This window comes from Pempheris klunzingeri, chromosome 13 (assembly GCF_042242105.1).
Source record: "Pempheris klunzingeri isolate RE-2024b chromosome 13, fPemKlu1.hap1, whole genome shotgun sequence".
In the NCBI taxonomy this organism is placed as follows: Eukaryota; Metazoa; Chordata; class Actinopteri; order Acropomatiformes; family Pempheridae; genus Pempheris; species Pempheris klunzingeri.
Genome location: NC_092024.1, coordinates 7219518 through 7233190, shown reverse-complemented (window position 1 = coordinate 7233190; position 13673 = coordinate 7219518). Strand labels below are relative to the sequence as shown.

General features: G+C 42.8%; 1 protein-coding gene across 3 annotated transcripts in view; it reads right to left on the bottom strand.

Annotated features, from left to right (window-relative positions):
- Positions 1-13673, bottom strand: part of adck1 (aarF domain containing kinase 1) — a 72762-nt gene that overhangs the window by 28860 nt on the left and 30229 nt on the right. For all 3 annotated transcript variants that reach the window (XM_070842368.1, XM_070842370.1, XM_070842369.1), the window contains exons 5-7: positions 5498-5656; positions 4499-4657; positions 1581-1697 (exon numbers count right to left, since the gene is read on the bottom strand). In XM_070842368.1, coding sequence (XP_070698469.1) covers positions 1581-1697; positions 4499-4657; positions 5498-5656 — 435 coding nt within the window. The remainder of the gene's footprint in view (positions 1-1580; positions 1698-4498; positions 4658-5497; positions 5657-13673) is intronic.

Sequence of the window (13673 nt, the reverse complement as noted above, 5' to 3'; positions counted from 1 at the left end):
GTTGCTTTAGGGACAGTGTCTTCTAGTAATTTCCCAATAAATCCCACAACCTCTTCCATAAACACGTTGACGTCACCATCAGAGCTGCGCTGGAACAAGTCCCAGTCCGTCCTCTCCGAGGCGTCCTGCAGAGCGGCCTCTGAATGGTCAGACCAGCGCATCACTTCTCTTTCTGCCGGGGCCGCACGCTTCAGCTGTTGTTTGTATTTGGGCAGAAGGAGAATAGATGAGTGGTCTGACCTCCCGAATGGAGGTTGAGTCTTTGAAGGGAGAATAACAGTGATCCAAAGTTCTCTGTCCTCTGGTGGGGAAGGTGATGTGCTGGCGAAGTTCCGGCATCACCTTCCTCAGGTTGGCACTGTTAAAATCCCCGGCCACGATGAGGGCTGCTTCCTGGTGGTTAGCCTGGTAGCTGGAAATAGCCTCATGTAGCTCGGCTAATGCAGCGTCCATGTCCGCCTGTGGTGGAATGTAGACGGCGCTGAATATGACTAAGGTGAATTCCCAGGGGAGGTAGAAGGGCCGACATTTTAGAGTTAGAAGTTCCAGGTTGGGCGAGCAGGACTTGGTGAGAGAGGCAACATTTCTGCACCAGTTGGTGTTAATCATGAGACAGACTCTCCCCGCCTTTAGATTTTCCTGACTCCGCCGTTCTGTCCATGCGATGAACTGTGAAGAACTCCGCTGGTTGAACAGCGTGGTCCGGTATCATGGGGGTCAGCCATGTCTCTATGAGGCAGATAATGCTGCAGTCCCTTGTGTCCCTCTGGTACCTGATCCTGGCACGGAGTTCGTCCAGCTTGTTCTCCAGAGACTGAACATTAGCGAGCAGGATACTAGGCAGCGGAGGGTTGTGTGCTCTGAGCCTCAGCCTATTCCTGATGCTGGCTCAATTTCCCCGGGGCCTCTAATGCGGAGTGAGGCCAACGCGTCCTTTGTTGTTGTTGCTGTTGAGGGCCCTTCGCAGGATCTCGCTGGGCCAGGACGCGTCGGGAGCCAAAATGGATGTAATTGTGTGGAAGCCAGTGTTCACCACTGTGTCTCTGTCGTATTTGATACGACGAGGGCACAACATGGTGAGGTCGGTGCAGAAAGTTAAAGAAAGAGTTGAATAAAACTAAAATAAAAAGAAAATGGTCTGGAGCAGGTACGACATCTTGACCAGACACCGGAACAGATGCATTCCTATTTTATATACAATACAATCTTCTACTCATAAGTGTAGTGTTGGGCTTGTATTTTACTCAAAAAAGTAAAATACAGAGTACAGTAAGAAGCATATTTTTACACTTCAAGTTTATTTTAACACAGAACTACATTGATTGTGTATTGCGTTCTGTAAGCTGCTATAACACATATCACCTACATTCAATACAGTGCCTGAATGTGTCCTGTGTATACTCAGACTGGGAACTGAAACTTTTCTTACGGTTAACATAATGCTTTCATTATGTAGGCTGTGTGGACAAGCTGTTAGTCCATGTGTATGTGTGTGTGTGTGATAGCACCTGGATTATCAGTAAATTAACTGTTAACCTACACATAGCCTTACAGAGAGCATGCAGAGCAGCAGGCAGTACCTCATTGATATTGATCAAGTGTTTCTTCATGTAGTCCCTGTCATTGACCTGACCCCCCTCAGCAAACTCCATGGTCAGGATCCTTTTTGTAGACAGATGCCAGTGGATCATAGGAACCTGGATCATTGGAGAGAGGAACAGAGGGAAGAGAGTCCACCTGTTATTCACAGGATTTGACTCTTTCAGGTGTGCATTAGATTATAGGTTTAGGTCCAGACACTTGGCTCTACTTTCGCTCTCACACTAGTGAAGCAGCAGAATTTTCACAGTCTACAGTGTACTACCAAATCTCTATCAAAACTTTTATCCTCTCCATCTTTTTAAATAACAAAGAGTAGTGTTTTACCTAAATATGAAATATGCAATATATTTAGAAAAACCTTAATATTAGAATGCATTAGGCATATAACCTTATGCCGTTTCCTCTTCCTGGTGCGATGTGACCAGTAAAGCTCCAAAGGGAGGTGCCCAGGAGGCATCCTGACCAAATGTCTGAACTACCTCAACTGGCTCCTATCAATTTGAAGAAGCAGCAGCTCTACTCCGAGCTCCTCCTAGATGTCTGAGCTCCTCACCCTATCTGAGACTAAGCCCAGACAGCCTACAGAGGAAACTCTTTTCGGCCGCTTGTATCCGTAATCTTGTTCTTTCGGTCATCACCCAGAGCTCATGGCCATAGGTGAGGGTTGGAATGCAGATCGACTGGTAAATCCAGAGCTTCAACCCCTAGCTCAGCTCCCTATTCACCACAACGGGCTGGTGCAGTGCCTGCATTACTGCTCACGCCACACCGATCTGTCTGTCCATTTCATGCTCCATTTACCCTCACTTGTGAACAGAACCCCAAGATACTTGAAGTCCCTTGCTTGGGGCAGCAACTCGCTCCCAACCCAGATGGGGCAATCCACCGTTTTCAGGCAGAGAACCATGGCATCAAACTTAGAGGTGCTGACTCTCATCTCGACTGCTTCACACTCAGCTGCAACTTCAACGCATGCTGACGGTCACGGATTTGAGGAAGCCAACAGAACCACATTGATGCAATTCTGAGGTCTCCAAACCAGACACTCTCCTCACCTTGGCTGTACCTTGAGATCCTGAGAACATGCTTAACTTTGTGCTGAGAATGTGGACACAGCTCTCACTTTGGTTAAACAGGGACTGGATGGCTTGTAGCAATGAACCCATAATCCCGCAGTACATCCCACATGGATTCACTGAGGGACATAGTCATAGGTCCTTTCCAAGTAAACAAAGCACATGTAGACTGGATGGGCGAACTCCCATGACCCCTCCAACAAGACCACAAGCGTAAAGAGCCAAGTCCACTGGTTCCATGACCAGGACGGAATCTGCATTGTTCCTCTTGAATCATACCATCATATTCAGCCAAGCACAAACCAATTCATCCAGCGGCTGAGAGACTGCTGCCAATGATCTCTATTCTGCAACCGAGTCTGCTCATCCTCCCGTCAATGTCTCTTACGAGTCCTAGGTCTGGCTTGGGGCAAGACCCAAAGACCCAACTCCACTCCATCTCATAACAAGTCCTGGTCCCTGGTCAGCACTTGTCTGAGAACCCATTTGACCCTCCTCAACCAGCATGACTTTCCTCCACCGGTGAGGGAATCGCAGCCCCCTCCATAGTTCCATACCGCACTTCACACCAGCGCCGCGACGGGCACTTGCCTCCCTCTCTGACCACCCTTTCCTATCCATTCACTCTTCACAGGTGCAATTACCAACCACGGTCACTATTGTCCGCGGTGACTTTCTGCTTTCCTGGTGCTAAAGTTGCTGATATCACAGGAAAGATTCCCACTATCCTGGTCAAGCACCGCAAAGCCCACAACATTGTCCTTCACATTGGATGTAATGGCATACCAAGTCAGACCTCTGAACTTCTAAAAAGAGACTTCATCAAACTCCTGGATTCTCTCACAGTCAACAGCAAAACGATTTTTATTTCCAGTCCCCTTCCTCCACTCGATCGCAGCACAGGTTGTTTAGCCACACTCTTAGCCTCCATACATGGCTGCAGTTGCTGTATTGCGCGAAATGTAAGGTTTATTAACTATTTCAAGTTAGTTTGAGTTCTCATCCCCGGCTGAACACAGCCTGAGCCAAGCCTTGCTTTCCCTTCCTGAGCTGCTGAACAGTTTGCCAGAACTTCCTTGAGGCCACCTGAAAGTCCTTCTCTATAAAGTCTCTAAAGTCCTCCCACTGAAGCTGCAAACCTTCTGGCCCCCTGTTACCAATCTGCTGCTTCAGGAGACCGCCCGAAAAGCCTCCCTCTTGAGCTTGATGACCTCCCTCACCACTGACCACAGCTCCTAGCAGCCACCTCCGCAATGGGGGCTTTTATGTCGCCAACCTCCCCCAGGATGCACGAGTAATTCTTCCAGAGGTGCAGACACCCCCAGCACACCCTCAGTACAAATTTGGGATTACCAGGTCTGTCCGGCAGCCTCCACAGCCATCTGATCCAACTCACCACCAGGTAGTGATCAGTCGACAGCTCTGCTCCTCTCTTCACCCTAGTGTCCAAGACAAACAGCCTCAGATCCGATCATAGATCTTTGGCATGGGGGGGTCTGATATCATGTACTGATAATGGACATGAAGTCCAATTCTTTCTAGTAAAGGAAATATGATTTGCAGCATTTTGCTCACCCTGCCTCGTTAAAATTTTGGAAAAGCTTATAGGCAGCACAGAGGAAGCTGTCATACACAGTGGAAAAGTCTGACCTCTATTAACTGTATTGAGTACAATTTTTAATACTTGGGCCTTTAATTGAAAGAGACTGTCTCAGATTATCACCAGCTGTTGGGATAACTGGAGCCAACAGGACAAAAAAAATGTTAATATAAAAGGAAGCCAAGCGGAAAAGAGTTAGTGTGTGTCCTCAAGTGTATACCTTGAGAAAGGGGAAATGACCCAGCATTTTGGCCACCCTCTCAGCATTGTGTCCCTCATTAAGAAAGTCTAACTCCAGCGGCATGTTCTTCCTGGCCTCTTCCACCAACCACATGAAGCCAAAGTCTGGGAAGAGCCAATGGACCGCCTTCAACAACACCTTCAAATTACAAATCAGAATCAGTTTTAATGTACACTAAAACAGGCATGTACATGTACATTGATATCCTGTCAATGTCTGACATTTTATGCCAGTATATATTAGGACATGGGTAGTTGATGAGATTCAGTATTGAAAGGTCATTACTGGGTAAGTCAAGTCTGAGGAGAGAAAACCACTATTTAACATTTCTACACAGAGTCATTCAAAACGAGTCAATCAGTCATGTTGGAGTTTTGGCCAAACTGCTATAGGTAACACCAAATTAGATGAGTTTCATCATCTGTTGAAGAGGAATGCCACAAATTTTACGCATCTGGATCAGTGCATCAGTCATGCTTAGTCGGTCAGGTGCCCATATGAACATAGAAATTTGCTCCTCTGAACTCTGCTTGGTATAATCAATCCTCCTGTTCATATGAGCCATTAAAAGGGCAGCTGGGTCATCCATCAATCTGAAGATTGACAGTTCGTTCCCCAGCTCCTCGAGGTACGCATGTTGAAGTGTCCTTGGGCAAGACACTGAACCTCAACTCAACTTTCTGAATTGAGGGTCTAAGGACAGAGAGTATCATATGCTGTACCAATTGCAAAAACCCTTGAGGGAAATTTGTAATATTGGGCTATATGAATAAAATCGACCTGACTTGATCTCTTAATGTCTTCATTTTTCTTTTCAGGCATTTTTTGCATTTTACATGTTAGGTAATTTACAGACAGAGAATAAATGGCCGATAAATACATATCAGTAGTCCATAGTTCAGGTCAGTATATCTGAGTCACCAGTGCACCCCGACACTTCTTCACTTAGTTCAAAGTGGTTAACAGATACAGACTCACCTCGATCACTAGTATGTCCTTGGAGCTCTGTTTCTGAACTTTGGGGTGTTGGACCTTGACAGCCACTGTCTTACCATCATGCAGCACTGCCTTGTGGACTTGGGCTAAAGAGGCTGCACCCTGAGGCTTCTCCTCAAAGGAGACAAATAACTCTGACAGCTGCAGGAGAGAGATAGGGATGCAGAGGTTAAGAGTTAGAGAGAGCAGAGGGTAAACAAGGAATATAGAATAACAAAGAACATGGGAGGGAAAGGGGTGTGGAGCTGAGACTGGGAGAGAAGTGAGATCATCAATCTCATCATCTCTATTTACAAGCTATCATTAGATATTGTACAACTGAAAGAGGCTAAACAAATTACAGTGAGGTGTACATGTAGGTATATATGTGATTCATTTTCTCAGTTCTTGCTTTGGCAAAGTATGGATTTCTTATGTTATGGCAATAACACACAAAATCAACTGAAACGAGTTGAACTGATTGATGCTGATGATGATTGATAAACAGAACATTTCAGACCTGATCAGAAATCAGAAATCATGATGCAAATACCCCAGTGCTTAATTACAAATTAAGCATGAAATTAAGTAACTTTTCAAGTAATTACAAAACAGTTTGTGAATACACCTGACAATGAAACATGCTGCGTTTAGATATTTCCATTCAAAATGCTGCCAAATTGTAAGGGAAAAGCTGAATTGTGAATTATGACAATAGTTAAAAGGGTTACCTACTGTAATCAAAGGAAAATGTAGAGAACAGTGGTTACCACACTTTTAAACCATGGGCTTTTTAAAACTTTTTTTTTATCTAAGAGACGAAAATTGATCTTCACAAATCATTGGTTGCACATAAGACACGGCACACAGGACTCAGCATTCAAGACATACATCTCTTGATATGAGAAGAGAAAAAAAAAAGAAAAAATTTGTATAGTGTGTGCAGCATCCCTTGTTTCAGTAATTTTGTTGACATGAGTGGCAATATAACAGGCTCAGGGGATAGCAGTGCTGCAACCTCTCAGCAATGTTCTTGTGTGAGAAATTGTATTTTTTTTTCTACCTGTGTTCAAGTGAATAAGGATCAATGGAGTCCTGTGTTGATATGTCAGTACATACACCATAAGCATGGACAGAGAAGGGCAGTATTTCAATTCAATGTATTTCAATAAATAATAAAATATGACTCTTGTGATTGCTATTTTACTGGACAGAAAAAAAAGATTGAATGTGTCATTTGAATATGTCATTTTGTTCTCAAAGTAGGCAATGATTGGCCTAGACTGATCAGTCTTTTAAAGTTGGCTAAATGCAAGTGAATCACATGGACCCAACAGGACAACCACTAAGGCTTATCATAAACTACTGTTCTTCATTTGTGTCCCTTTTGACAAGTAGTTTGAAGAAAGAAGCGGCTTTAGTGTAATTTCCCCTGAGGTAAAGGAATTTTATCAAAATATGATAAGATATTGCAAGCTAAAGCAAGCATATTTGAACTAAAACTCAAAAGAGGATTGATTGGCTCATGTGCTCGAGAACTGGCAAAAATACATACAAGCCAGTAACATTAGCAAAGAAGCTACCATCACAGACACATCTTTGAAGAGTGGTGTCTTATGCTTAGTCTGTTTTTTTTTTTTTACTGATATGCTGACAATAACAAAATTAGAAATTATTGACAGCCTTATCCATTAAATATTCTTACCATTCAACATAATTGTCACAAAGGCTTTTTATAATGCTTAAATCCTCTTATCAGAGACCTCAGAGTACTGACACCTGTATGTTTAATTAATATATCATTATTACTGGCAGGAACATTATAATTGTGTCCAATACTGTCAGTTTAGATATCATGTTTAAAAGTATCAATATGATACTAAGTTAGCATAATTCTTTCTTTAAAAAGGGCACAGAGTGCTCTTTCTTGCTCCTAACAAGAGCCTTCAAGTAAACACTGTACCCCAGTATATGTCACTCTATACACTAACAACTATAGAAGTAGCTGTGGTGATCACAATACAATCTGCTAATGATCAATAAAGTGCTTAATTCAGGGGATGGACGTGATTACAGAGGGCAGACTGATGAGTTCCTTTTGTGCTATAACAGTAATTTTATTGAACAAAATACCAAGAGAAACAAAGGAATGGTATTTTACTTTGGAGCTGGCCAAAAAAAAGCCATTACATTGTTTATAGGGAGAAAAGCCACCAGAATCAATACATGGGAACAGTGGGAGACAGAAAAAGATTCCAGGTGCATATCATGACGACCATGTGCTGTACTTAAAAAACGGATTAATTAATAATCTGAATGTACAGAGACAGGCTAAGGGGTTTAATGCAGCTACTGTAAAGATGCTGGTCCACTGTTGCTTTTTGATATAGACAAATCTCTTAGTACAGCACTGAGCATTTTGCAACCAGTGTGCCCTTTAACAAGAGGTAGTCCCTCATTAGCTTCTACTCATCTCTGTGGACACACAGAACACACGCACATAAATAAATGTGTGGGTTTGAAGGTTAAATAGGCTCCTCAAGGGACCTGGTCATTAGAACAGACTTACTGCGTGCTTTGGAGCCTTCACAATGCCCTGAGGCTGATGGATACAAACCTGTTAACTGAACAAAACAATGCAGCGTGCAGCGTAAAGAACACAGCTTCTACTCAGCCCCACACATTGCATAACATTCATGTACACGTTTATATAAACTCACATTCATATACGTTTACTTTATGCAGATGCCAGTAGAAAAAAATTGAGGACTATGCCACGCCAGAAATTAGACCATCACCACAAGCATCCTAAGAGGATGCCACGTGGATTGGGTTCAGTCCTGCTGCTTCAAGGGAGTCAAACCACCAGTCACCAGAGAAAATCAGAACAGTCCACAATCCAAACTTGCAATATGTAGGGCCATGCTCAGATGTTGCAGGGATGTCAGATGGAGGGTCAGATTTTCTTTTTCAAGCTTTGCACACTAGGATTCAAGGGTCTTTTTTAAAAAAAAAAATCTAATCATAGCAATAAAACTGTCAAGTACAATTCTCTATTTATCAATGTTGCAACTTTGCTTGATGAGGAACAAAAGGGGGACACTCAACAGGACATATTCTTACCCAACAAAAACAAAAAAAGAAACGGCTGCTAGGGTAAAAGCTTTTGGAACCCGTCTTCACCAGAAAATGGCAGCATAGTACATGAGTTCTTTTATCTATCATTTGGTTCATACTGATGTAGAAAATATTTTCCCCACTGGAGAGATGTTTTAGTTCCCATCCACCATCACAGTATTATTCAGTTTATAAAAAGCCAAAACAATTTAAAATGGTAATGTTTGCTTGCTGTGTACGTGTGTCTTTGGAGTTATCATACATTAAATAGTCTTAAAATAATTGCTGCCAGGTAGTGGATACCAGTTAAATCCAGTATGTCTACTTGCATCTATATTTATAATACAGATTGTCATGCGTTGTTGTCATGTGCAAGGCAAATGAATTCATTTCTGCAATATTTGAAATCTTGCCATTTTTGTTCATTTTTTTCAATATTTCTGCAATGGTTAAATCAGAAGAATGCTGCTTATTTTCACTTGTTAGTGCCCTTACGGCTAAATCATGGCTAAAACTCCATAACTAACACCACATGATTAAGATGGTGAACATTTCATCAAAAGTATGGCAGTGACATCCCAATATAAGACCAAGGCCTTGTTCTGTATTGGTGTCTGTCTCCTTCATCTACGACAGTATAGTATTTTACATGCTTGGCTTGTGTTGGTTTTGGCTGGACATCTAACTATTCATACTTCAAACTGTACCATGGGGGAAATTCCCCTGCTGTTTGTACCTAGTGAAACATAAAAGGGGGCTAATTTGAACACGATGTTGGCCCAGCAGGTAAAGGTTGAACACGAGCCCTGTAGAAGATGCCATTAGATGATAAATTATGCGAGCTGTGTGAGAACAGCTGAGATATTCATTATGCAAATACGTTAAATGGAATAAAATTGTCTGCACCCACCAGTGTCTACACACGATGATGATGGGCAGCCAATGGGAACTGACATACAAAGAGTGCTTTCATGGGTTAAGGAGATGTGTAATTTCTCAGGAGGGTCTGTCGCTAAAAGCGGCAGCAAGAAAAGTGAGAAACTCCAGAGAAATTTAAACACCAGCAATTTTTAAAAATTGATAATGTTTAGATTATGTTAATGACTATGTTCTTTGTCGTGTTTACAGTGTTTCTGGTTGTGTCACCAGTGCCCATGGAATCTGGTTCAAACACTCTCCTACCACTCTGTCACTGCTTATGTTAATCTCAGATGTGGAGTTAATAAACATGGTAATGTATGCGCATGGGCCCCACTCCCAGAGGGCAGACCCGCAGTGACATACGTTCGTCGAAATGAGTTATGGCACAAATAAAATGGCCCCTGAGGCCTCACAGTTGGATGTCAACATATCAGTGTCTGTGTCAGCTTGGCAAGGTAGCCATTTTGGCTGCTGGCGGCCAACCATAGCTCCAGCTGGATGAAGACACATAAATCATTACAGCTCAGAACAGAAAAATAAGAGTTTACTGGCGACAGGAAAGTCTTAAGAGTCTCACTCTTAAAACTCAAACACCCCCGTCCAACTGTCCTGATGTAAAGCTTAGGGTCCACTTGATGTGGTTTGTCCATCCATGAGATCCTTAATTTGCCCAATTATCCCCTCAATAATTACTGTAAATAGAAAGAAGTATGGCTCAATACCTGATCTCAAGATTCATATCATCAAAAGGAGTCAAACATAAATGTTTGGAGACAATTTACTTTGGCCAGTGGGTAGGCATTATTTCCATTCAAGTCATGGCTGTGGCACAATGGGGCCAATGTTGTGGCTGTTATTTCTAAATTTGTACTCCTAGCTGGAGGCCTGCTGGTTTTAGCTGTGACTAGACTAAATGGCTGTAAGTGGTTGACAAAGATGGTGATTTGGGTAAAAGTTTGAGAAAATTATGCAAACATGAAGACTCTATAAAAAAAAAAATGAATGCCCTAAAAAATGAATAAAACAAGACTAATATTTTGAGCTGGATAATCTGGTCTGACCCATGTGGTTACAAAACATAACACCATTAGCAGGAAGGTTTGTTTTTTTTTGGTTCATTGTGGATAATCTCACTGTTTCCTGAATCTTCATGCCCAAGATGTCTTCCTTGAAAAGGCCCCATGATGCACTTGTGCTTGTGTTTTCTTTTCACTTGAGTTTTCTTTCATTATGCTTCAGCACAAACTAAATGTAATATTTAGCATGGAATCAGATTCTGTTTGGTGAAATTACATATTGTACAAAATGGCTTTTCAGCATTTTCACTGTGGAGGGGAAATGACAGCCAAAACTAAGGCAAGGCTCTCCAAATCCATGCACAGTGGGGATGCATGTGTCTCCACAAATGGTGCTGAAAACAGCACAGCACCACACACTCCTCTCTATTCACTCCTGCTCACATATGAGAACAGAATTAGAATGCACACACATGCTAAAAAAGAAGCATGTATAGTCAAATGGAAATGATCCTGAAGCTACTCCCCTTTTCCAGAGCTGCCTGATGCTGCTCATCAGTGTCACTTCTTATCCTGCCACTCCAAAAGGGAGGAGGGCTGATTCATTCTGCTGCTGCCTTTGTAAACAGAGGAGCTATATTCCCATCTTTTCAGGGATAATGACGTGCTACAGAGATACAGGAAGGAATCAAACTGAATGCACACCTTAATTTAAAAAACATGAATAAAAAGAAGAGAACATTCTATAGTAGGGACTGAATTGTAAGAGAGCAATTTGTGTTGACTGTAATTGCAGCTCATATTCACATTCCGATAGTTTCTAATTGTTTTACTAGATATAAGAGAAACATTTATTTAACAAACTTTTCATGTATGCTTTCCATAATGGCCTTATTGCAGAATTGTTGTATTTCACGTATCAGTGTGTGTTTTTTCTCTCCTTTTAATTAGTTGTAGCTGAGGCTTGTCTGGATAATACGGCATGCTGCTTGTTGGCCAAACATACATATTCACTGCAGGGTTTTTTTGGAATAGTTGACTGACTACCACGGTTAAATTGCTGGGGTTTTTTTAATAGCTGAGGCAGTTGATATTCTATATTTTTCTCATCATCAACAAAGCCCACAAAAAGATCCAAACAAACAATGACTTGATGCGACTGACAAGCATCAGCTTGAGTACTCATGGGGTTTGTTAATAATAATAAAATATGGAATAACACCAGGCTCGTACTTCATCCTTTTAACCTGAAAGATGCTTAGACAAAGTATACATTTTACTCTAAATATCAGTGCCACCTTTCATCTGTGAAGTTATTACATGTGAGTTAATCAGCATTTCTGGACGCTATCGTATGATTACCACCTGACAGCTACTTCTTTTACCCTGAAGTTGAAATGTGCTCTATCGAATATCAGATATGAAGAATCAGAGGCTGACAGAAAGAGCGGCAGATAGAAAAGCTGAGTATTCAACAATCAGACATCAAGGGCTGTGATTTCACATTCTAGTGTACACTGGTATATCAGAGAATTAAAATGACACTCACATGACCCAGTCAGTAACAATTATACAGCAGTCAACTCTTTCTCTATATACGACTTTAATATCTATATTTTACCAGGGTTAGTCACTCTACAAAGGAACATTTCTGATACAGTCATTGAGTCGCATGTGAAGGATTTAGCCAGCATGATAATCTGTTAGTTACACAGACAATATCAATATAAATTAATAAAGACAATTAAGAAACAATTAAATTATTAAATCATCAATTATTACAGCATATTTACTTGAAGAGCTATGGAAATGCATCATATAGCTAATAAAACTGCGATTTTGGTGAAAAGATGCTTTGACAGGACCACATTTGGTTTGCATCAGTGTAGGGAAGGGGCCAGACTAAGAGCGATTCAAGAAACCCTTGTATGAAAAGGAGCCAGAAGTTCAGTGTTCCCTTGCCCAGGTTAGGGAAACCGGGACCCCATCCTGGAGCCACACCTGGTAGGGGAGCTCACCGGCAAGCGTCTGGTGGCCTGGCCTGGATCCATGAGGCAGAGCCCGCAGGAATAACATGGGCTCACTACCCACAGGGGCTGTCACAGGGGCCGGGTGACAGGCCAAGGCAGGGTCCTGGGCGTGCAGACCACCACCATCGAAGGCTGGCTTTAGGGACGTAGAACGTCACCTCTCTGGTGGGGAAGGAGCTGGAGCTGGTACGAGAGGCTTAGCGGTACCAGCTGGGTATAGTTGGGCTTGCTTATATTCACAGCGTCAGCTCTGGAACCAAACTCCTGGAGAGGGGCTGGACTCTCTCCTTTTCCAGAGTTGCCCAGGGTGAGAGGTGCCGGGCATGTGTGGAGATACTCATGAGTTCCCGGCTGGATGGCATCCTGGGAAGGGCTCTGTCTGAGGGCTCCATAGTTCTACTGGGAAACACTCATATGGATAATGATGGAGAAACTTGGAGGGGAGTGATTGGGAGGAGCAGCCCGCCTGATCTGGGTGGTGGCTTGGACTTCTGCACTAGGCATGGAGTGGCCATAACAAACACCCTGTTCGAACATAGGGTTGTTCATAAGTGTACATGGTACCAGACCACCTTAGGCCAAAGATCTATGATCAACCTTGTGGTTGTGTCATCAGATCGGTGGCCGTATGTGTTGGACACTTGAGTGAAGAGAGGAGCAGAGCTGTCACCTGATCACCACCTGGTGGTGAGTTGGATTAGATGGCAGAGGAGGCTGCCGCACAGACCTGGTAAACCCAAAGAGCATCTGGTGGCAGGGCGGCTGTGGCTCAGTGGTAGAGTGGGTCGTCCCTCAATCCCCAGCTCCTATGGGTCAACATGTCGAAGTGTCCTTGGGCAAGACACTGAACCCCAACTTGCTCCTGAAGCATGGCTTCAGTGTGTGAATGAGTATGAAAGAATGGTCTCCTACAAATTAGATCCCTCCTTTATGAATGATGTGTGAATGGGTGAATGAGGATGTCATGTAAAGCGCTTTGAGTAGCTGAAATAACTAGAAAGGCGCTATACAAATACAAATACCATTTACCATTTACAGTTTACCTGGCACATCCCACCGGGAGGAGACCACGGGGCAAACCCAGAACCTGCAAGC